The following is a 23,771-nucleotide window of genomic DNA, read 5'->3' as shown; positions in this document are numbered from 1 at the left end:
CTACTGCATTGCAGGCAGATTCTTTACCATCTTTGTCATCAGGGAAACATCCTATTAGTTTCAGGTGTATGGCATAATGATTCTTTATTTATATACAATGCAAAATGGTGTCCACAATGTCGAATTAACATACATTGTCACGTGTAGCTACAAATTTTTTTCTTGTAGTAAGAATGTTTAACTACTCTTTTGAATATACAATACAGTATTACAAACAATAGGCACCATGCTTCATTACATCACCAGAACTCATTTACTTTATAACTGGTAGTTTGTACCTTTTGACCAACTTCATCAATTTCATTTGCCCTTATCCCCTGCGTCTGGCAACCACCAACCTGTTGTCTGTTATCTATGCAGATCAGGAGTTTTTTGTTTTGCTTTGTTTTATTTCCACATAAAAATAAGATCATACAGTATTTGTCTTTCTCTGTCTGACATATTTCATTTAGCACAATGCCTTCAAGGTCCATTCAGTTCAGTTCAGTTGCTCAGTCATGGCTGACTCTTTGCAACCCCATGAACTGCAGCACGCGAGGCCTCCATGTACATCACCAACTGCCGGAGTTTACCCAAACCCATGTCCATTGAATCAGTGATGCCATCCAACAATCTCATCCTCTGTCATCCCCTTCTCCTACTGCCCTCAATCTTTCCCAGCATCAGGGTGTTTTCAAATGAGTCAGCTCTTCACATCAGGTGATCAAAGTATTGGACTTTCAGCTTCAACATCGGTCCTTCCAATGAACACCCAGGACTGATCTGCTTTAGGAAGGACTGGTTGGATCTCCTTGCAGTCCAAGCGACTCTCAAGAGTCTTCTCCAACACCACAGTTCAAAAGCATCAATTCTTCGGCGCTCATTTCAGTTCAGTCACTCAGTTGTGTCTGACTCTTTGCAATCTCATGAACTGCAGCACGCCAGGCCTCCCTGTCCATCACCATCTCCCGGAGTTCACTCAGACTCACGTCCATCAAGTCCGTGATGCCATCCAGCCATCTCATCCTCGGTCGTCCCCTTCTTCTCCTGCCCCCAATCCCTCCCACCATCAGAGTCTTTTCCAATGAGTCAACTCTTTGCATGAGGTGGCCAAAGTACTGGAGCTTCAGCTTTAGCATCATTCCTTCCAAAGAAATCCCAGGGTTGATCTCCTTCAGAATGGACTGGTTGGATCTCCTTGCAGTCCAAGGGACTCTCAAGAGTCTTCTCCAACACCGCAATTCAAAAGCATCAGTTCTTCGGCGCTCAGCCTTCTTCACAGTCCAACTCTCACATCCATACATGACCACAGGAAAAACCATAGCCTTGACTAGACAGATCTTTATGGACAAAATAATGTCTCTGCTTTTTAATATGCTATCTAGGTGGGTCATAACTTTTCTTCCAAGGAGTAAGCATCTTAATTTCATGGCTGCAGTCACCGTCTGCAGTGATTTTGGAGCCCAAAAAATAAAGTCTGACACTGTTTCTACTGTTTCCCCATCTATTTCCCATGAAGTGATGGGACCGGATGCCATGATCTTCGTTTTCTGAATGTTGAGCTTTAAGCCAACTTTTTCACTCTCCTCTTTCACTTTCATCAAGAGGCTCTTTAGTTCTTCACTTTCTGCCATAAGGGTGGTGTCATCTGCATATCTGAGGTTATTGATATTTCTCCCAGCAATCTTGATTCCAGCTTGTGCTTCATCCAGCCCAGCGTTTCTCATGATGTACCCTGCATATAAGTTAAATAAGGACGTACTCCTTTTCCTATTTGGAACCAGTCTGTTTTTCCATGTCTAGTTCTAAGTGTTGCTTCCTGACCTGCATACAGATTTCTCAAGGGGCAGGTCAGGTGGTCTGGCATTCCCATCTCTTTCAGAATTTTCCACAGTTTATCGTGATCCAGATAGTCAAAGGCTTTGGCATAGTCAATAAAGCAGAAATAGATGTTTTTCTGAAACTCTCTTTCTTTTTCCATGATCCAGTAGATGTTGGCAATTTGATCTCTGGTTCCTCTACCTTTCCTAAAAGCAGCTTGAACATCTGGAAGTTAGTTCACAGTTCACATATTTCTGAAGCCTGGCTTGGAGAATTTTGAGCATTACTTTACTAGCATGTGAGATGAGTGCAACTGTGTGGTAGTTTGAGCATTCTTTGGCATTGCCTTTCTTTGGGACTGGAATGAAAACTGACCTTTTCCTGTCCTATGGCCACGGCTGAGTTTTCCAAATTTGCTGACATATTGAGCTCAATAAAGGACAGAAATGGTATGGACCTAACAGAAGCAGAAGATATTAAGAAGAGGTGGCAAGAATACACAGAAGAACTGTACAAAAAAGATCTTCATTACCAAGATAATCACAATGGTGTGATCACTCACCTAGAGCCAGACATCCTGGAGTGTGAAGTCAAGTGGGCCTTAGAAAGCATCACTATGAACAAAGCGCCCCCAGGAAACACCCGTCACCTGCCCAGATATCTTACACCACACGAAAGGCCTACTTACCTGAGTTCCTTTTACCCAGAACATTATGCCTGGATTTTAACAAAAAGTAGCAAGACATACTGAAAGCCAAAAAACACAGTCTAAAGAGACAGCGACAGACCTAGATATGGCAGGGATGCTGGAATTATCAGACCATAAATTTTTAAAAATATGATTCATATGCTAATGGTCCTAATGGATAAAATAGACAGCATGCAAGAACAGACAGGAAATATAAGCAGAGATGGAAATTCTTAGAAAGAACCAAAAAGAAATGTTAGAGATCAAAAATACTGTAACTGAAATAAAGAATGCCTTTGATGGGCTCCATAGTGGACAGGACATGGCAGAGGAAAGCATTTCTGAGCTTGGGAACATGTCAACAGACACCTTCAAAACTGAAAAGCAAAGAGAAAAAGACAAAAAATTAAAGTAAAACAGGATGTCCAAGGACTGTGCAACAACTACAAAAGGTGTAACAAATATGAAATGGGAATAACAGAAGGAAAAGAAGGGGAAAATGGAAGAAATATTTGAAGCAATAATGACAGATAACTTCCCCCAAATTCATGGCAGACACCAAACCACAGAGAGCGGAAACTCAGTAAACACAAAGCAAGATAATGAAAAACGTTAAAAAAAAAAAAAACCCACTGAGGCATAGCATATTCAAACTGCAAAAAATCAAACAAAAATTCCTCAAAGAATCCAGGGTGCAGGGGCAGGGAAGGGGGTGCATATAGCAGGTGGGAGTGAGGGGAAATCATAACCTATTAGGAGGAAAGATAAGAATTACACCATAATTCCACTCAGAGAGCACACAAGCAAGAAGAGAGTAGAGTAAAATATTTAAAGTGTTGAAAAAGCAAACACCAAACTAGAACTCTATACCTTGGAATATTATCTTTCAAAAGTGAAAGGATAAATAGACTCCCTCAGATAAAAATTGAGGGAATTTGTTGCCAGCAGAAATGCTTTGCAAGGAGCGTATAAAGAAGATATTCAGAGAGAAAGAAAGATCAGTCATAAAGTTGGATCTACTTAATTAAAAAGAATAGTGCACACTGCATAAGGAATAAGGGAAGGTAAAAGAAAACTTTTTTTATTCTTAATTGATCTGACAGGTAACAGCTTGTTCAAAGTAACAGCAGCAATGTATGATAATATGTGTGTGTGTGTGTGTGTATATAAATGCTTATGTACACTTATGAATAAGTGAATCACAAGAATAATACAAGGGACACGACAGAACAATTAGCAGAGCATTTAATTACAAAGCACTTGCACTGCTCATGAAGCAGTATATTACAGGGCATGCATGCTCATCACTTCAGTCCTGTCCAACTCTGCGACCCCACGCACTGCAGCCTGCCAGACTCCTCTGTCCAAGGGATTTCCCAGGCAAGAATACTGAAGTGGGTTGCCATTTCTTCCTCCAAAGGATTTTCCCAACCCACAGTTTACAGCGGGCCCTCTAAATCCATGGTTTTCACGCCTGTGGACTCAACCATGTGCAGATCAAAATATTCAGAAAAGGAATTCCAGAAAGTGCCAAAAAGCAAAACTTGAATTTGTTGCTCCACCAGCAACTATCTTCACAGCAGTTATATTATATTTACAACTGTTTACAGAGCATTTACATTGTATTAGGTATTATAAGTAATCTAGAGATGATTTAAATTATATAAGAGGATATGCTTAGGTTATATACAAACACATGCCATTTTATATAAAAGACTTGAGCATCCATGGATTTTGGTATTTGTGAGGGGTCCTGGAAAAAAGCCCCTTGTGGATACCTATGGATGACTGTATTTGAAAGTGGACTTGGATTACTTGTAAATGTACACTGCAAACTCTAGGGCAACCACTAAAAAAAAAGTAAAAAAGGAAGTATAATTGATATCCTAAGGAAACAGGAAAGAAATAGAATCATATAACATGCTCAGTTAAAACCATAAAAGGCAAAAAAGTGGAAGACAAAATAGGAACACAGAACCAAGGACAACAAAGAAAAACCAGCAACAAATTCTGTAGATATTAATCCAATTTTAATCTGACTTTAAAGTGATTATCTGACAATAATCACTTTAAATGTCAATGATTTAAATAGGCCAATTAATACAGGGATTATCAAAGTGGATCAAGAAATAAGACCCAATTATACGCTGTCAATAAGAAACCCACATTAAATACAAAGACACAAATAGATTAAAACAAAAGGGTAAAGAAAGATCTACCATACTAATGCTAAGCAAAAGAAAATGGGAGTTGCAATATTCATTTCTGACAGACCAGAAACTTTACAGCAAGAAAAATTATCAGGGATAAAGAATGGCATTACAACACATGTGTCTTTTTCAATGATGATTTTCTCAGGGTATATATGCAGTAGTGGGATTGCTGGGTCATATGGTAGTATCATTCCTAGTTTTTTAAGGAACCTCCATACTGTTCTCCATAGTGGCTGTATCAACTTACATTCCCACCAACAGTGCAGAGGATTCTCTCTTCTCCACATACTCTCCAGCATTTATCATTTGTAGATTTTTTGATGTTGGCCATTCTCATTGGTGTGAGGTAACACCTCATTATAATTTTGATTTGCATTTCTCTAATAATGAGCGATGTTGAACATCTCTTCATGTATTTATTGGCCATCTGTATGTCTTCTTTGGAGAAATACCTATTTAGGTCTTCTGCCCATTTTTTGATTGGGTTATCATGTGTAAAATAGCTAGCTAGTGGGAAGCTGCTGTATAACACGGGGAGCCCAGCCTGATGCTCTGTGATGTCCTAGAGGAGTGGGATGGGGGAGGGGAGGAAGGCTCAACAGGGAGGGGATATATATATAATTATGGCAGAAACCAACACAACATTGTAAAGCAATTATCCTCCAATTAAAACATAAATTTAAAAAAAGAAAGGCATTACATAATGATAAAGGAGTTGGTTTTTCATGAAGACATAACAATCCTTAGTACATAGGCACCAAGCAACAGAGCATCAAAATATTAAATACCTGAGGCAAAAATTGAAAGAACTGAATACCTGAGGCAAAAACAAAAAGAACTGTAAGGAGAAATAGATGAATCCACTATGATAGTTAGAGACTTTAACAGCCCCCTAATGGAAACGTGCAGATCCAGCAGGCAAAAATCAGTCAGGGCATTGTTGAACTCAACACCGCCATCAATCAAGTGGATAAAAAGGACATCTATAGACTGTTTCCTCTAATAGTAGCTAAATATACCTTCTTCTCAAGCCCACATGGAACATTCACCAAGACAGACCACACACTAGGCCATAAAACACAACAAATTTAAAAGAACAGAAATCAAACAATGTCTGCCCTCAGATCACAATGGAATTAAACCAGGAATCAGTAACAGAAAGATAGTTGGAAAATTGCCAAATACTTGGAGATTAAACAACACTTCGAAATAACACATGGGATCAAAGAAAAAAATCTCAATAGAAAGCTTTAAATATTTTGAACAAAGTGAAAATGAAAACACAACCTATCAAAATTTGTGGGATGCAGTGAAAGCAGTGTTTAAAAGGAAATTTATAGGATTGATATGTTAGTAAAGAAGAAAGATCAAAAATCAATAAACTGAGCTTCTGTCTTAGGAAGCTAGAAAAAGAAGAGTAAATTCAATCCAAACTAAACAGAAGGAAAAAAAAAAATTAGAGCAGAAATCAGTGAAATTTAAAACAGGAAACCATTAGAGAAAATCCACAAAACCAAAAGTTGGTTCTTTGAAGAGATCAATAAAATCCATAAGCCTCTAGCCAGGCTAATTAAAATTTACTAGCCCCTGGGAGAGGACCCAGATGTTTGCCTCATATTGCCAGTCAATCAGCACTTACTCATGCCAGACAGGTAGACAAAAACACCAACATCATTTCCTTTCTTTTATCCATTTGATCAATTAAGAAAAAAAAAAAAACACTTATGAGCATCTACTATGTGCCAAACACTGTTTTTAAATGCTGGGGACATATCAGTGAACAGTAAGTACAATAAATAAGCAAACTGTATAGCTTCCCTAGTAGTTCACAGGGTAAAGAACCTGCCTGAAATGCAGGAGACCTGAGTTCGATCCCTGGGCTGGGAAGATCCCCTGGAGAAGGGTATGGAAACCCATTCCAGTACTCTTCCCTGGGAAATCCCATGAACAGAGGAGCCGGCCAGGTTATAGTCCATGGGTTCGCAGAGTTGGCTGAACATGACTAAGTGACTAACGATTTCAATTTCAGAGTATATCGGGAGATGTTAAGTGGAGAATAACAGAGGAGGTTAAGGAGAAGATTAAGAGGTATGAGTATTTCTTATTTTGTTATGAATGTTTGCATGTGTGTGTGTGTGTGTGTGTGTAGGCAATTTATTTTATTTATTACTTTTATTTTCTTCCCTCTTATTCCTTTATCATCTAACACAAGACATATTGATAGAAATTAAGTTTATATCACACTGTTTAAGTTACAGGATGTCAAGGATCTCATTCAAGCAGTTTGCATCCTCCTCTGGGGGAGGGTTGGTATGTTTTGATTATATGCAAGAGAATGGATACAGGTATATGTATGGCTGAGCCTCTTTGCTGTCCACCTGAAACTATTAATATCACAACACTGTGAATCAGCTATATTTCAATACAAAATTAAAAGTTTAATTTAAAAAGATAAGAGGATGATATTAGGTGGAAGTATGACTTTGTTCTTGTCTTTCAGTCAGTTCAGTTGCTCAGTTGTGTCTGACTCTTTGCGACCCCATGGACTGCAGCATGCCAGGCCGCCCTGTCCATCACCAATTCCCGGAGTTTACTCAAACTCACGTCCATTGAGTCAGTGATGCCATCCAACCATCTCATCCTCTGTCATCCCTTTCTCCTCCTGCCTTCAATCTTTCCTAGGATCAGGGTCTTTTCCAGTGAGTCAGTTCTGCCCATCAGGTGGCCAAAGTATCGGAGTTTCAGCTTCAGCATCAGTCCTTCCAATGAATATTCAGGACTTATTTCCTTTAGGATTGACTGATTTGATCTCCTTGCAGTCCAAGGGACTCTCCAGAGTCTTCTCTATTACCACAGTTCAAAAACATCAATTCTTCGGTCCTCAACTTTTGTCTTTATTTGGAGATTAAACATGGTTTAAGGAAATGTACACAGGTACCAAATTGACAAGGAATAAACCATAATGTTTAGTTTCATGTGTCAGCTTGGCTAGGCCATGATACCCAGTTGTTCAATCAAACACTAAGTGCTTCTGTGAACATATTTTGTAGATGTGATTGACACCTACAATCAGCTGACTTTTAGGAAAGGAGATTACACTCTATAATCAAGGTGGTCCTCATCTAATCAGTTGAAAGGCCTTAAAAGCAGAACTGAGGTTTCCTTGAGAAAGAAGAACTTCCACCCATGGACCTCAGCATCAGCTCCTTGCAAGAGTTTTCAGCTGGCCAACCTGCCCTGTGAATTCTGTACCTGTCCAGCCAGCCCCCACCGCCACATTAACCACCTCCTTGCAATCAATCTCTTCAAATATAAATATCCTACTAGTTCTTGTAACTCTTACCGACACAGATAGCCACAAAAAGAAAATGACATTTGAGCAAAGACTTGCCATCGGTGAAGGAGCTGCACACAGATATCTACAGGCAGAGCAAGCCTGTGCTGTAAGAGGAACAGCAGGAACGTGGCTGGAAGGGAGTGAGCCAGGTGGAGAGCAGTGTGAGAGGAGGGAACTTTGTTAACCAAAAGCAGCATCAGGGACAGACAGTACAGGCTATGAGCTGAACGGTCTCCTTTTTTTATCATAAGATGAGCCCACGTCATGATAAAAATGACGCTACCATCATCCAAGGTCTCACCTGCTCCAACATGACAGAAATGAATGTCCCATTCTCACCATGGGCAGAAGCTTTTGGCTGCTATACATATAGGGACATCTTCTGTAGTCAGCTCGTTAGACATTCGGTGCATATGTGCAGAGCACCCACTGTCAGCTGCACCGTGCTGGGAGCATCTCCCTCAGGGGTATGGGAGCCAAGAGGCAAGTCAGGAAGCACCCTGCCTTCTGTGCTCAGATTAAGAACTGACGGGCCACCACCAGGCAGAGAGACAGCTAAGGTATGTCATCTTTGGGTATGATGGAAATGTGCTGTATGGAAGGTATAATGCTCTTAGTTGGTCTTACTAATTAACTAGACCTTACTTGGTCTAGTTGGGAAAAATACCAGGCACCACCACAGGGAGATGAGAGTGGTTTGCAATGCAAAACCACCAAAGACACACAGTAATCATGGGGGTGCACTAAGCCTGATCAAACATCTTGTCCAGGCTTCCTAGACTCTCACTTATCCCAGCAAAAGGAGGAACACCATCACCATGAGTTTTCCTTACTACAAAGGTTATGGAAACAACAATAATATTAAGTATATTTATTATCCAGGAAAACTTTCGTAATCAGGTTTCCCTGGTGGCTCAGATGGTAAAAGAATCTGCCTGCAAAGCAGGAGACTTGGGTTTGATCCCTTGATCAGGAAGATGCCCTTGAGAAGTAAATGGCTACCCACTCTAGTATCCTTGCCCGGAGAATTCCATGGACAGAGGAGCCTGGTGGGCTACAGTCCATGGGGTCACAAAGAATCGGACATGACTGAGCGACTAACACTTTCACTTTTTTTTTCTCATGTTGATAATTATATAAAAATGAAGAAAAGGCAATATAAGCCACCTTAAATGCACATATTGATTCTTAAATACATCCCAACTCCATTAGAGTGAAAAAATACATTGCTTAGGCTTGAGGAAATAGAATATTTCTTAAATACAAGGAAGAGTAAAGGCAAGCCCATAAAAAATTCTAACAATGTTACCTGTTTAGTGGGATTCTAAGTGATTTTTATTCTGTTTCTTTTTGTTTCCTGTATCTTCTTTTCCTATAATAGTATGCATTGCCCAAACAGCAAAGGTTTATAAGTAAAGCCCCCTTCATATATATGGCACTACTACTTCCCGAGTCAACTGACATCTTTTATCTCAAGCAATTTCAAATGGAATTTGGAGTTCCCTTTTACATACAGCAAAGTACAAAGCTCACAAGAGTTAACTCACTTACCCAGAGTCACACATTGTGGTATGCAGCTCAGCCGAGACAAGAGTCCAGAGTCCTGAAGGTCCCGTCCAAGCCAGCACCCTCCCTGGGGACCATTTTCTCAGCCCAGGGACCCCCTGAAGTGAGCGGAGGGTTAAGCTGAACTAAGCCCTTGCCCTTACCTCAGCCAGACGGGAGTGCTTGTGGACGTTCTCGCCTTTCTGCACGCTGGGAGCCAGCTGCTGCAGGACACCCCTGCTGCTCGTCAGTGCTCTGGTCAGCCGAGCGAACTTCCCCCAGCCTGGAGCATGCGGAAGACAGGAGAGACAGGTTCACGTGGGTCCTGAAGGCACTCAGACATTCACACCACGAGTTACGCTGTCAGATGCAGATTCCCACCCCGCCCCACCCCACCGCACCCCACCGCCCCCCACACCCCCCACCCCACCGCCCCACCTTCTTGTGCACCCATGAGTCACTCAGCCATCCTCGCCATCAAAACTCGCTGCTCAGAGAAGCCCCTGGACATGCTGAAATCTGGGCAGCAGTGGACTTTTCCTTTGTACTTTCACTTGATCCTAATCATAGCTCTGTGGTGTAGGGAAGGCAGGTTTTAATAGTAGCATTGTTTTACAAATAGGGAAACTGAGGCACAGAGTGTCCAGGCAGTTAAAGAGTCTAGAACCCAGATCACTCTACTCTGGCCCAAGGCTTTTCTGCCAGATAATACCAGCCAACCGAGATGTTTCTCTGAATGTATGGCTCAGGCTGTTTGCAAGCCCCATGGCGTCTGATCCTAGCAGAGACCAAGCTGGTTCTAGGTTTTAAATAACTAGACAAGCTAGTCAAATGGTCATTCCATGTACTACATTCTCCAAAGCCAGGGGAATAAGAAATGAATTTAACCCCTGGAGAGGTGGGGAAATAATACTGGTTGATTTTAGTTTTCTCTGGGATGAGGGAAGGATAGTTGATGGCATGTAGGTCCCCTTAAAACTAGAAATTCAATGAGCCTAGCACTGAACTTGGAATAAAGAAATATGGATATAAGTCCCAAATTTGCTTGCTTGTGACCAACAACAAATTGCTTAAGTCACCTGGGCCTCAGTTATCTCACCTGTAAAGTGGAACTTAAAATACTCTACCTACATGCTTTAAGTGCAGGATGCATTTTCCTGGTAAAGCAAACTAAGTTTAGCAGGCTCTGAGCAGCGGTGGACTAAAATAAACACTGTCTTGAGGCCTCCTTGGCCCTTTGGACTAGTTCCTCCAGGGGCAGTAAAACATTGGTCTTTTTCTAATCCTCCCACTCCATACTCCAAAATCTAAAATGAACAAGTGATCTTTACTAACAATTTAAGATGCATGAGGGATGTTTTAAAGGTCCCCAGAGACAAGTGTCCATTCCAACATCCAACAAGCCTTCTGCATCAAGCTTATGACCACAGCAATTGTCTCGTGAGACTCCTGAAAGTCTGTAGGGGTTCTCCAAACCAGGCTTGGGCTTGGAAGCGCCATATTAAATAAACAGAGCAGGTAACTATTTCTACATGACAGCTAAAAGCAAGACTAGGCAATATTATATTTCATCCTTTAGAGTTTAGAAGTAGTCAGTGCCTAGCAGCAGAAATCTCATTTACCACATTTTACCCTGGAGCACCTTTCCAAGACAGACTGAGAATCCAGAGGACAATGGAGTCAAGCAGAATGATGGCTCTTTTTTTTCTGCACAATCTTTAAGGATCATAATCTGTACAAATTTTTGTCAATATAGCAAGAATAGCAAATCAGGTCTTTTTATCTCTTCCAGAAGTTTGGGGCTATAATAAAAGGTAGTGGCATTTTTATCCATCCCAATGCCATTAGGCAGAGAAATGGGACTTGCTGGGGTCAGTGTGAAAAGAGACTCATGGTGATTGGGCTGCGGGGAGTCCTGCTGGTGTTGACAGGAGGGAACAGCCCAGACTCTCCAGGGGTCTTTGACATCTTCCCCCAAATCGGCCATTTATGAAAGTGCTCATTGGAATTTGCTTGTGTGAACCATGGGCTAGAATATTTTAAAGTCTCTTTCAATTAAAAAGATCATACACCATTACCAAGTGGGCTTTATCCCAGGGATGCAAGGATTCTTCAATATCCACAAATCAATCAATGTAATACACCACATTAACAAATTAAAAAATAAAAGCCATATGATTATCTCAATAGATGCAGAGAAAGCCTTTGACAAAATTCAACATCCATTTATGATAAAAACTCTCCAGAAAGCAGGAATAGAAGGAACATTCCTCAACATAATAAAAGCTATATATGACAAACCCACAGCAAACATTATCCTCAATGGTGAAAAATTGAAAGCATTTCCCCTAAAGTCAGGAACAAGACAAGAGTGCCCACTCTCACCACTACTATTCAACATAGTCTTGGAAGTTTGGGCCACAGCAATCAGAGCAGAAAAAGAAATAAAAGGAATCCAAATTGGAAAAGAAGAAGTAAAACTCTCACTGTTTGCAGATGACATGATCCTCTACATAGAAAACCCTAAAGACTCCACCAGAAAAGTACTAGAGCTAATCAATGAATATAGTAAAGTTGCAGGATATAAAATCAACACACAGAAATCCCTTGCATTCCTATACACTAATAATGAGAAAACAGAAAGAGAAATTAAGGAAACAATTCCATTCCCCATTGCAACGAAAAGAATAAAATACTTAGGAATATATCACCTAAAGAAACTAAAGACCTATATATAGAAAACTATAAAAACACTGGTGAAAGAAATCAAAGAGGACACTAATAGATGGAGAAATATACCATGTTCATGGATCAGAAGAATCAATATAGTGAAAATGAGTATACTACCCAAAGCAATCTATAGATTCAATGCAATCCCTATGAAGCTACCAACGGTATTTTTCACAGAGCTAGAACAAATAATTTCACAATTTGTATGGAAATACAAAAAACCTCAAATAGCCAAAGCAATCTTGAGAAAGAAGAATGGAACTGAAGGAATCAACCTGCCTGACTTCAGGCTCTACTACAAACCCAAGTCATCAAGACAGTATGGTACTGGCACAAAGACAGAAATATAGACCAATGGAACAAAATAGAAAGCCCAGAGATAAATCCATGTACCTATGGACACCTTATCTTTGACAAAGGAGGCAAGAATGTGCAATGGATTAAAGACAATCTCTTTAACAAGTGGTGCTGGGAAAACTGGTCAACCACTTGTAAAAGAATGAAACTAGATCACTTTCTAACACCATAAAATCAACTCAGAATGGATTAAAGATCTAAATGTAAGACCAGAAACTATAAAACTCCTAGAGGAGAACATAGGCAAAACACTCTCAGACATAAATTCCAGCAGGATCCTCTATGACCCACCTCCCAGAATACTGGAAATCAAAGCAAAAATAAGCAAATGGGACCTAATTAAAATTAAAAGCTTCTGCACAACAAAGGAAACTATAAGCAAGGTGAAAAAACAGCCTTATGAATGGGAGAAAATAATAGCAAATGAAGCAACTGACAAACAACTAATCTCAAAAATATACAAGCAACTCCTGCAGCTCAATTCCAGAAAAATAAATGACCCAGTCAAAAAATGGGCCAAAGAACTAAATAGACATTTCTCCAAAGAAGACATACAGATGGCTAACAAACACATGAAAAGATGCTCAATATCACTCATTATCAGAGAAATGCAAATCAAAACCACAATGAGGTACCATTTCACACCAGTCAGAATGTCTGCGATCCAAAAGTCTACAAGCAATAAATGCTGGAGAGGGTGTGGAGAAAAGGGAACCCTCTTACACTGTTGGTGGGAATGCAAATTAGTGCAGCCACTATGGAGAACAGTGTGGAGATTCCTTTAAAAACTGCAAATAGAACTGCCTTGTGATCCAGCAATCCCACTGCTGGGCATACACACCGAGAAAACCAGAATTGAAAGAGACACGTGTACTCCAATGTTTATCGCAGCACTGTTTATAATAGCCAGGACATGGAAGCAACCTAGATGTCCATCAGCAGATGAATGGATAAGAAAGCTGTGGTATGTATACACAATGGAGTATTACTCAGTCATTAAAAAGAATACATTGGAATCAGTTCTAATGAGGTGGATGAAACTGGAGCCTATTATACAAAGTGAAGTAAGCCAGAAAGAAAAACACCAATACAGTATACTAATGCATATATATGGAATTTAGAAAGATGGTAACGATAACCCTGTATGCGAGCAAAAGAGACACAGATGTATAGAACAGGCTTTTGGACTCTGTGGGAGAGGGCAAGGCTGGAATGATTTGGGAGAATGGCACTGAAACATGTATAATATCATATATGAAATGAATCACCAGTCCAGGTTCGATGCAGGATACAGGATGCTTGGGGCTGGTGCACTGGGATGACCCAGAGGGATGGTATGGGGAGGGAGGTGGGAGAGGGGTTCAGGATGGGGAACACATGTACACCCATGGCAGAGTCATGTTGATGAATGGCAAAACCAATACAATATTGTAAAGTAATTAACTTCCAATTAAAATAAATAAATTTATATTTTAAAAAATAAATAAAGTCTCTTTTGGAGTCAGGCTCACCTTCAGCTCAAAACAAAGCTGGAAATGAATTCTGCAAAGCTCTTCAAGAGGAGAAGAAAGTATATTTTCCAGGTGGAGAGAAAACAGTTGTGCACATAAAAATCAGCAAGGGCTCTGCATACCCCCCATTCAGTCCTACCCACCTACCCACCACTACCACCTCCACCATGATCTACACTCTGGGACCAATGATAAGAGGGACTTGGCAGGGCAGATATCTCAGACCCTGCCTGGCAGGGATTGGGATCCTGGTCCATCCGATGGCATGGCACAAAACATTAAAAGAAAGATTCCTGGACTTTTGGGCATTTCCCTAGGCCCAGGCTAGTCCCTCACTCTAGCCCTGATACTCTGCTCTCTACTGACTGTGAAGGGCACAGGAAAGTGGATGTTGGATAGGGAAATGGATAGGCAGCATGAAAGCCTCCATTGCATCTCTACCAGGACGGGCAGACTCTGCCTCTTCTGAAGGGAGGCAATAAGTCCTTTCCCAAGTTCCATCCCCAAGTTGTTCTTTCTGGGCTCTAAAAACTTTGTAATAGGAATCATGCTGAGCCAGATGGAAGAACATCATTCATTCACATATTAATTCCAAACATAACGACTATGTACCATCAAAGTGCCAAGTACCAGGGATGCTAAGATGAGTAAGGTACAGATTCTGGCCTCAAAGGGCTTGTATTCTAGTACAGAAGACTGATAAGTAAATTAAAAACCATGATAGAGTAAGCTAAATTATATAATACATGATTACAGGATGCTAGAGAAGCATCTCAACTGTCCAGAGGAGGCATAACAAATCCAGGCTGGGCTATCAGGGAGGGCTTCCCACAGGAAGTGATACTAGAGCAAACTTTGCAAAGATGAGTAGGAGCCAGCTGAACTCAAGAAAAAAAAAGACAGACAATCCAACACAGAAGGAACAGCACCCAGAAGGCATAAAAATCATAAAGCAGAATAACATGTCAGTGACAAGGAAGACCTTCTAAGTAGCTAGATGAATGGTGCATAGCATGCAGAGGGGAGGAGAATGCAGGCAGCTGCCTGAAGTGATGCTAAAGAGGTCATCAAAGGTCAGACCGAGAAGAACTTAGGTGCGAGAACCTAGATGGCAAGCTAACAAATTTGAACTTCAACCTGAAATCCAAAGGGAATCCAGTAAAGGAGTTTAAATATGGTGGGGGCATTTTAGGAGAGAATGGCAGTGTGGGAGTGGATAACAGATAGAAGACCAACCAGAATCCCAGGCAAGACATCATGAGGGCCTGGGCCAGTGCTGTGGCCTGAGCCAGGAGACAAGGGGAGACTTGAGAACAGCTGCAAAGGAAGAATCAATGACTGTAGAAGGAGAGAGGAGGCAATCTAAGTGGCCTCTGGGTCCCCGGTTAGGGTGACTGGGGTGATAGCCACACAATAAGATTGCAAACATGGGAGAAAGTAAGTCAGACTGAGACAAACAAGTATATGACATCACTTATGTGTGGAATCTAAAAAAAAAAAAAATGACACAAATGAACTTATTTACAAAACAGAAACAGACTCACAAACATAGAAAACAAATTTATGGTTGCCAAAGGGGACAATGGGGAGGAGTTAGGAGTATGGAATCAACAGACACACATCACTATACACAAAACAGATAAACAACAAGGATTTACTGTACAGCATAGGGAAATATATTCACTTGTAATAACCTATAATGGAAAAGTTCTGAAAAAGAGTATGTATGTATATACATTCATATATTAATATATCTGAATCACTTTGCTGTACACCTGAAACTTACATACTACTGTAATTATACATCAATAAAAATTTTAAGAAAACACAGAAGAGAAGCAAATGGGTTTGGTAGAAGATAAATGTACAATTTGGACCAACAATGTCCCTTACAGCAGAGCATCAGGAAAAACACTGCTGGAAAAAGTCAACTTCCTATTGTCCAAGGGGCCAACTGGGGGAGGATAACTCAATGAGAATTGAGCTTAAGGTGATCTTGTTAAGGGAAGTCACTTCCACAAGGAAAATAAGGCAGCTGGGAGACCCTCTGCCTTCAAGAAAGCCTTTCCCTGACACCACCTACCCCCAGCCAAATCACCGGCTTCCGCCTATGTAACCCTATTTGCCTTAGGCAGACTCCCATTAGATTATTGGTTAGGCTTCTTTGTTCTTATTTGCTTACCTGTCTGCCCATCTCCCAAATAGACTATAAGGAGCAGGGTCTCTGTCTTACATTTCCTTACTGTCACTGTCGATCATAAAGCTAAACATCCCCAAAGACACCCAGTAAGTGTGTATGCTGAATAAACGTGGATGAAGAACAAACTGTTTTCTCCCATTGTCCTACTTCTATCTGGGTTTCCAGTAGACATAAAGTCCCAAAGGAAAAGTAGCCCATTTTAAAAACTCTATTCAGTTTTAGGAGGTATTTCTGCACACACCCTTCCAATTATATCCCATTTGGGAGTTCAACAGGGAACTGAGCTCAGATGAAGAAATCCCCAGCTCAGGGTTCTTCTAGCTCTGTCTTAAAGGTCACCACATGGCAGGTAGGGCTGGGTGTGTCAGGGGGCGATCAAAGCATCACATGATCAGGCAAGATGAGAAGGATAAACAGGAGGGGGGAACAAAGCATGAATGGAGAAGGACAGGAGAAGGGGAACGCAGTTTGCACTCTAACAAGCAGCTAGAAAGTATTCACCGAGTCCTTTCTCCATTCAGTAAGGACAACCCTCTCTCCCTTACTTGAGCCCACACTGGCTACTGGCTTCAGCTGGGGTGAGTCCCCCACTAGGCTGCTTTAGCCCATACATCCCTGTATCCTCCCTAGGCCAGAAAAGATGGTTCTAAGAGGAGCTGAAATTGCAGCTCCTCCCAGGGCAAGTCCAGAGATACTAGAAAACACAGATCAAGAGGCCCCTCCCTGGGAAACCGCCTGGGAGCCCTTGGAACAGAAGTTGCAGAGGACTTCTGGAAGTGCCCTGGGGGGCAGAGGCCAGGACGCAGGCACCTCCTGAGCTGCAGAGCCACGGAGTCCCTGAGAGGGGCTGGAGCCGTAATCTAACACCCAGCAGGGAACCAAGGACACGTGGGCCACCAGTGTGGACACTGCTGAGGTGTCCTCAAGTCTTCCTGCCCCCAGATCATTCTATCGATGTACCAACAACCAAACCTCTAGGATGGCTTCTTCAAGCAGAAGTCACTACATCATCACCTTCCAGTCATCCCAAGTGCAGAGAGAGAAAATCTGACTTTTGAAGAGGGAGGGGGCCTGTGCTTTGTATCTATTACCCTCTTTCTTCCCTGAGAGCACCTCATATGTACCCCACATGAAGATTCGTGGAGAAGGGTCAGCAGTTAGGGCAGCTTGCCAGAGCCTTCAGCCCTGAATATTCTATATCTTTGGCCTTTACAAATCTCCTTCAGAGTTTTACATTCATTTTGTTGTCCACTCTTGGCTCAATTTTAACCCTGAATTTAGAAGTAAATGTGTGGATCTTTGAAAATGAATTCGCTCCTTTAATGTGAGATTATTCAGTGAGGTAAGAGAGCAAACAAGAGGGGTGACTCATTGTGGGGTGAACAATGTGGAAAAAACCTCTGAGCCCTACACTCTAATTCTTCTCTACCCACTTGCCTGGTTTACAAGGGCAGATTCAACAGAGAAAAACACCCTGCAGCCCACTCCCAATTATCCACAGAAACAGAAAAGCAAGAGATGGGGAATAAGTGAAACCCCAGAGCGTCCCTGAGTCTCATTTCAACCAAGAATTCCCACCTACTCTCTCCTTCAGCCTTTAAACACACACACATGCACACACACTAGAGCTGTTTCCAAACAGCAAACCTAGCTTGACTTTTATCCCCTTGCTCCATGCCATTTGTGGGCACATTTTTAATCAGAGAACAAGGGAAACAGCCAAAAGATGAACAGGAAAGAAGAGATGAGGCAATCAGGGGTCTAGATAATTCATGAAAAGGGTCGTGAGAACTGATACACTAAATAAAAGAGGAGGCTTAGAGAGCATACCCAGGGCCCATCACATGTGATTGGAGCTTAGGGCCAAAGGGGAGTTACTTTGTGTCAGATGCTAAAATAGTCTATCACCAATGATCCTGTGTGTTCTCCCCTTTGTGGGTTGTTCATGGAAAAATGTTAGGCTCCAACTGGCTTCTCGAATTACTGTTAGGATACACCCATCCCACTCCCGAGCCCCAAAGTTAGGCACAAAGCCATCAGAAAAAACAAGGTCATTTTAAAGACAATCTAAGCATAGCTGACTTTAATGGGAAAACATCTCATATTGCTAGGCTAAGGAGCAAATACCTGGGGATTTTCTGGGGTTTTCAATTATCCATCCTTCCATTACACCTCAAAAGTGAATTCTACGGGCTTCCATGGTGGCTGAGTGATAAAGAATCTGCCTGCCAATGCAGGGTACATGGGTTTGATCCCTAGTCCAGGAAGATCCCACATGCCATGCAGCAACTAAGACCAGGTGCCACAACTGTTGAGCCTATGATGTAGAGCCTGGAAAACCGCAACGATGGAGCCCACTGGCTACAGCTACTGAAGCCCACACGCAGTAAAGCCCACGCTCCGCAACAAGAGAAGCCATCACAGCGAGAAGCTCACACACCACAACCAGAGAGTAGTTCCCGCTCACCGCAATTAGAGAGACACCCGTGCAGCAACAAAGACTCAGCACAACCCAAAATAAAGAAACCCTTTTTTTTTTAAAGATGAATTCTACGCAAGCCTGGGTCACCAACACTCAGACTTTTTATGCTGATTGAGGTGTTGCACTGAAAGCACAGCTAGACCAGCTGGAATCTCGCAATGTGAGAAGACTTCCAAGGAGAAATGTCAAGTCAGGAGAATCACCCAGTCACATGGCTGTGTATTTTCCATCTACAAGATGTTTGCCCACCGTTATATTGGACCCTTGCAGCCAGAACTGCAGTTTATAGACTTACAACGAACAAGGCCGGAGAATTATCATGCTCTTCCATCATCAACAGATTAGTATAAAACCTGACCTTGTCCTAAACAGACCACCAAATCCACGTGGCTCAGGGGCACGGTGACATGACGAGTAGGAAGGTCTAAACATATCTGCCATAGCATTTGAAGTGGACAGGCTTATAAAGTCCCGTCTTGGAGGAAACAATGAACATGATCCACTATCTGCATTCTTATATTGAGGGACAAACAGTGTGTACTTGTGTGTGTGTGTGCACACGTGTATATTTTAAATTTTTAGGAAGCAAGCCGCGTATTACTCCTATGTATTTCATGGACAAAGAGAATTAATATCTGGTTCCCTTGGCTAACAGGGAATAGGGTGTGCGTGTGTGTACAAAAACTTTTATGCGCAAGGGAAAGGCATGAGTGAGGCAGGACAAATGAACTGGAGCATTTTATGCCTGAAAAATAAACCTCAGTGAGTCTCCCTGCATCAGTCTGATTTATCTCTTCTTTCAGGCTCCCCGAGAATGCCATGCGGACACCCCTTGGGGGGTACTCTAAGTTGACTCAGCTCTTCCTGCTAAACAATCCCTTCACATCACCTGAAAATGTTCCAGTGGTGATGATAAGAAACATTCTGACTCGACCACATCCCCTAGTTCACATTTTTCAGAGAAAACTTGCAAAAATAAGTGTCAAAATATCAGATTATCTTTAACATGCTATTTATGTGTTTACCCAGTTAAAAAAGCGAATGGCCTTTCTAGATGGTAACGGATGACACTCATCACGAGTGAGTCTATCGCCCAGTGATAGCTACTGCACTGAGAAATCTTCAAGTCAGAAACCAGAAATCAGGGAATCACAAATCTGCCGGAAAAAAAGGAGACTGTGGGAGGCTCAGACAGTGGAGAGACTTTATTTACATCTGCTTTAGTCTTGAAATCCAAAGGCAGGCTGTCATTGATTTATTGAGCTATAGACAGTAAAAAAAAAAAAAAAGAAAAAGAAAAAGGATGCACTGGTATGCACAGCACTGTGCTCTGAACTCTATAAAAATGAGCATCCAAACGTGGCAGGACTTTATACGCCCTCAGAGGACACAGCCCCAGAGGGAGCAGCCATGGAAGGCTTTTTATTTCTTCCTTTCTTGCCACTTAACAATCACAGTTTGTCACATCAAGGATAACATGCCCCAGTTTTACTCTCTCTTGAACTTCACTCCTATCTCTCCGCTGCATCTCAGAAAAATGCAAGGAGCAGGGTCTCAGGTAGAGCTGGAAAATCAGCCACCCAGCCAGGAAATACTGCCACGAGAAAGAGCTCCTGGCCTCTTGGCTATCTTGGAAAAGAGTGCTCTGACAACCTCCTAATTCCAGACTTCTGGGTTTGACAGCCTAATGGGCTGGACCACTTCAGGAGTATCACTGATTTAGAAATCCTGAGCCTTCTCCTCTCCTAGGTCCCCAGTGTTATTCAAACAATACGTGTGTGTGATACGGCTGAGGTGAGTGCTAAAATCTGTGGTTCCTGAGCTGATTAAATGACCCATATGGGAATGTTACTGGAGACACTGGCCTCATTAATGCCATGTTTCTAATGAATTAACCAGCCACAGACTTAACCAACCACAGAGGTAGCGATGTGCTAAAATCTGCTTTAACACTCTGAAAATGCTAGAACTCAAATTTAAAGACGTGTACATGGAAGTAAGATGAATATAGTCATGAGCAGCTCATTTGGAAAACTGACATCTGTCATGTGAAAACCTGCAAAGGTTCCAAAGATACCAGAAGTGCCCAATTACCTTCTTCTGTCTACTTGGAAAGGGTTAATCTACAGAGGTATGAAATTGATTAAAATGCCTTCCTAACCAAAGCTTTTTTCCTCACTTTCTTTTCCCTCAATGCATTCCAGAATGATACAATGCTTTACCCAACACAAATTAAAGTTTAAATATTGGTCCTTGTGCAGAGATTGCTGTGGCAACCTCAAATTCTCTGTAACAAAGAGTCACACTATAGGCAAAAAATAATAATAATAATAATTCTATTTGTACAAATCAGAATTACAAACCTTTACAAGAATCATCTTCAATCGGCTGTTTGAAAGCGGTTATGTCACTGAAAGTGCAAAGAAATAAAACCACTTTATCCTGTTCGTTTCGAATTGGAGCAATTTTCACAAAGAACCACACAGGTGTCCCTGAAAGAAATACCAAAAGGTTGGTCAGTAATTTGCACTCTCATTAGAGGGACCAAAAAAGGACTTGGGAACAAATCGGTACAAACATTAATTCATTTTTAGACTGGCTTCATTCCTTCAGGTTCTGGGGGTTTACACCACTAATTTTTCTTCTTGCTGGAATAAAAGTTTCATAGTAACTACTCAGTGGAGGAGGTTCTCCTGTTCGAATAATTCTGTAAGTACAGATTTCTTAACCCTTGTCAAATGGTTAGAAAATGGGTTGGAAACCCCTCCTGATCTTATGGAAGTAACTAAGGGACAGAGACCTGAAGACTTACCTTAGAGCATATAGAGACCAAGCAAAGAGTGGGGGCCAGTTGGGTAGCACCATCCATTGTTAGCAGACCACAAAACTCAAATTTCCATTACTAAAGACTCCGGTGCCAAAATTTGGTTTGGGAACCCATCAATGTGACTCAAATGCTTAATTCACCATAGGCTAGAAACTATGTTTCTAAGTCTTTCTCCCCAGAATAAAAATCTCAAAGGTCCAACATGATGGCAAAAGAGGACACACTGAGAAAGGAGGGAAATCCCAGCCAAGGCTTCCCCAGAAAGGGAGGTCTCCAGGGGGAAGGGTAAACAAGCTCTCCCAAAGCCCTGCCCTAAACCCCAGTAGGAGAAGATGCGCAGGGCTCATGTGACTGACCTCTCTGAGAGGCCACCTACTCGGGGATCTATGGACAAATATCTGCACAAAATTAGTCTCTGGCTCCCCATCCCCCCCAAAAAATAAGGAAAAGAAATAGATGTTTTCTGTCTATTGAGGACATCATAGCAAGATGCACCAATCTCTCCTGTGTAACAAAACTAAATGCAGCACAGAGCAACAGAGGCTCCCCCACCCAGCTCTTGTACCTAGCTCCTAAAACAGCGTCTGGATCAATGGAACTAAACAACTATTTGGCTGGGATATTGCTTTACATACCATTTTATAACCTCTTTCAGACTAAAATACAGTAGATATTTCTCCGTGTTGTTAAGTCTTAGAGAAGCTTCCTTTGCACAAGGCACTGGGCTCAGCATTTTACCTTTATTGTTTTATTTTAGGAGATAATAGGCAGATGGAAATACATTCTCAATTGGTCGCCTAGATCTCTCTGCCTATAGTTGTAACAAACTCTACTATATGACACGGACAGACAAACATCTCTGATTAACACTTGGATTAATCAATTTAACAGTAACAAGCTCATATATCTGCTGCTTGTTCATATGTAAGTATGAATAACCCCACCATGTATGGTCAAACAGGCAGCAAATGGATCAGACAGGACTACATTCTTCCTAAATTTTGATTGCCTATATATCCATCCACAGTTAATTTTAAAACCTCTATTGTCCCTTCCCTTTATACCTACCAGTTTCTGGGTACTCATAGAATACACCATAATGTCACCCTAAGAAAAATGTGTTTTGAAAGAAAAAAATTCACCTTACAAAAATCAGGAGTTTTTGGCAGTCCAGTCTTTAGGACTCCATGCTTTCACTGCCAAGGGCCAGGGTTAGATCCCTGGTTGGGGAACTAAGATCCTACAAGGTGCATGGCACAACCAGAAAAGGAAAAAAAAAATCAGCGTAATTCCAAAATCAAAAAATATATGGTCTCTGAATTATGCACGGTTTTTGGAAGGCCTGTGTTACTATTCCTCCCAGGATGCTCCTTAGAACCTAAAGTGGATTTTAACCCACTTTCAATTAAACAACGGAAAACTCAAGAAAAATTGAGCCTACGTACACACAGCTCTCGGTTGTATACTAGCTGATATAACAAACAGAAAAACAAAAACAGAACACTTTTCTTTTTGCTCTAAAGAAAACTAAGCTAAAAGCTATGTTTTTTCAGCTGGGTAAATGAGAAAGCACATCTGATTTATCAAACCAGTAATAAGTCAGAAGAGAGGCCCCCCACTCACACTGTCTCACACCAGGAGCCTGGTCTCGCTGGAATCCCCAGAACCACCTCCTTCACAGCTGCCGCCTGTGGGCCTTCCATGGGGCTGCACCAGCTGGCCTGGTGTCTACGAACTTGTTCCAGCTGGAGCTGTGCCATCTAATCTTTATGACCACTTAGACTGCTGACACTAATTCACATCTCCCAGGTCACACAATAGCCACTGTATCTGTCATGTTGGGAGGCCTTTTTCATTTTACCATAGTTCAAGCTCCTCAAGAACTTTCCCCCATTTCTATATGTTTAAAGCTATGTACCCATCTCTCTACCAAATGGCCCATTGCTTCCTTCTGGAAATGTTCCCTGACTAAACATGTGCTATTCTGATTATTCCTTTTCAATATCTAAATCTGTTTCTTGTGCCAAAAATTCATATAGTCAGCATCTATTACTTTAAGAGTTCCTCTTCAGCTGATCACC

At 41.6% G+C, this 23,771-nt stretch overlaps 1 protein-coding gene across 1 annotated transcript in view; it reads right to left on the bottom strand.

The window, feature by feature from the left end:
- KCNH1 (potassium voltage-gated channel subfamily H member 1) overlaps positions 1 to 23,771 on the bottom strand; it is a 421,111-nt gene that overhangs the window by 348,254 nt on the left and 49,086 nt on the right. Inside the window, exons 4-5 of the mRNA XM_052653941.1 lie at positions 21,227 to 21,355; positions 9,748 to 9,866 (exon numbers count right to left, since the gene is read on the bottom strand). Of these exons, the coding sequence (XP_052509901.1) occupies positions 9,748 to 9,866; positions 21,227 to 21,355 (248 nt within the window). The remainder of the gene's footprint in view (positions 1 to 9,747; positions 9,867 to 21,226; positions 21,356 to 23,771) is intronic.

Source organism: Budorcas taxicolor, chromosome 16, assembly GCF_023091745.1.
Source record: "Budorcas taxicolor isolate Tak-1 chromosome 16, Takin1.1, whole genome shotgun sequence".
In the NCBI taxonomy this organism is placed as follows: Eukaryota; Metazoa; Chordata; class Mammalia; order Artiodactyla; family Bovidae; genus Budorcas; species Budorcas taxicolor.
This window is presented reverse-complemented; position numbering and strand designations above follow the sequence as displayed.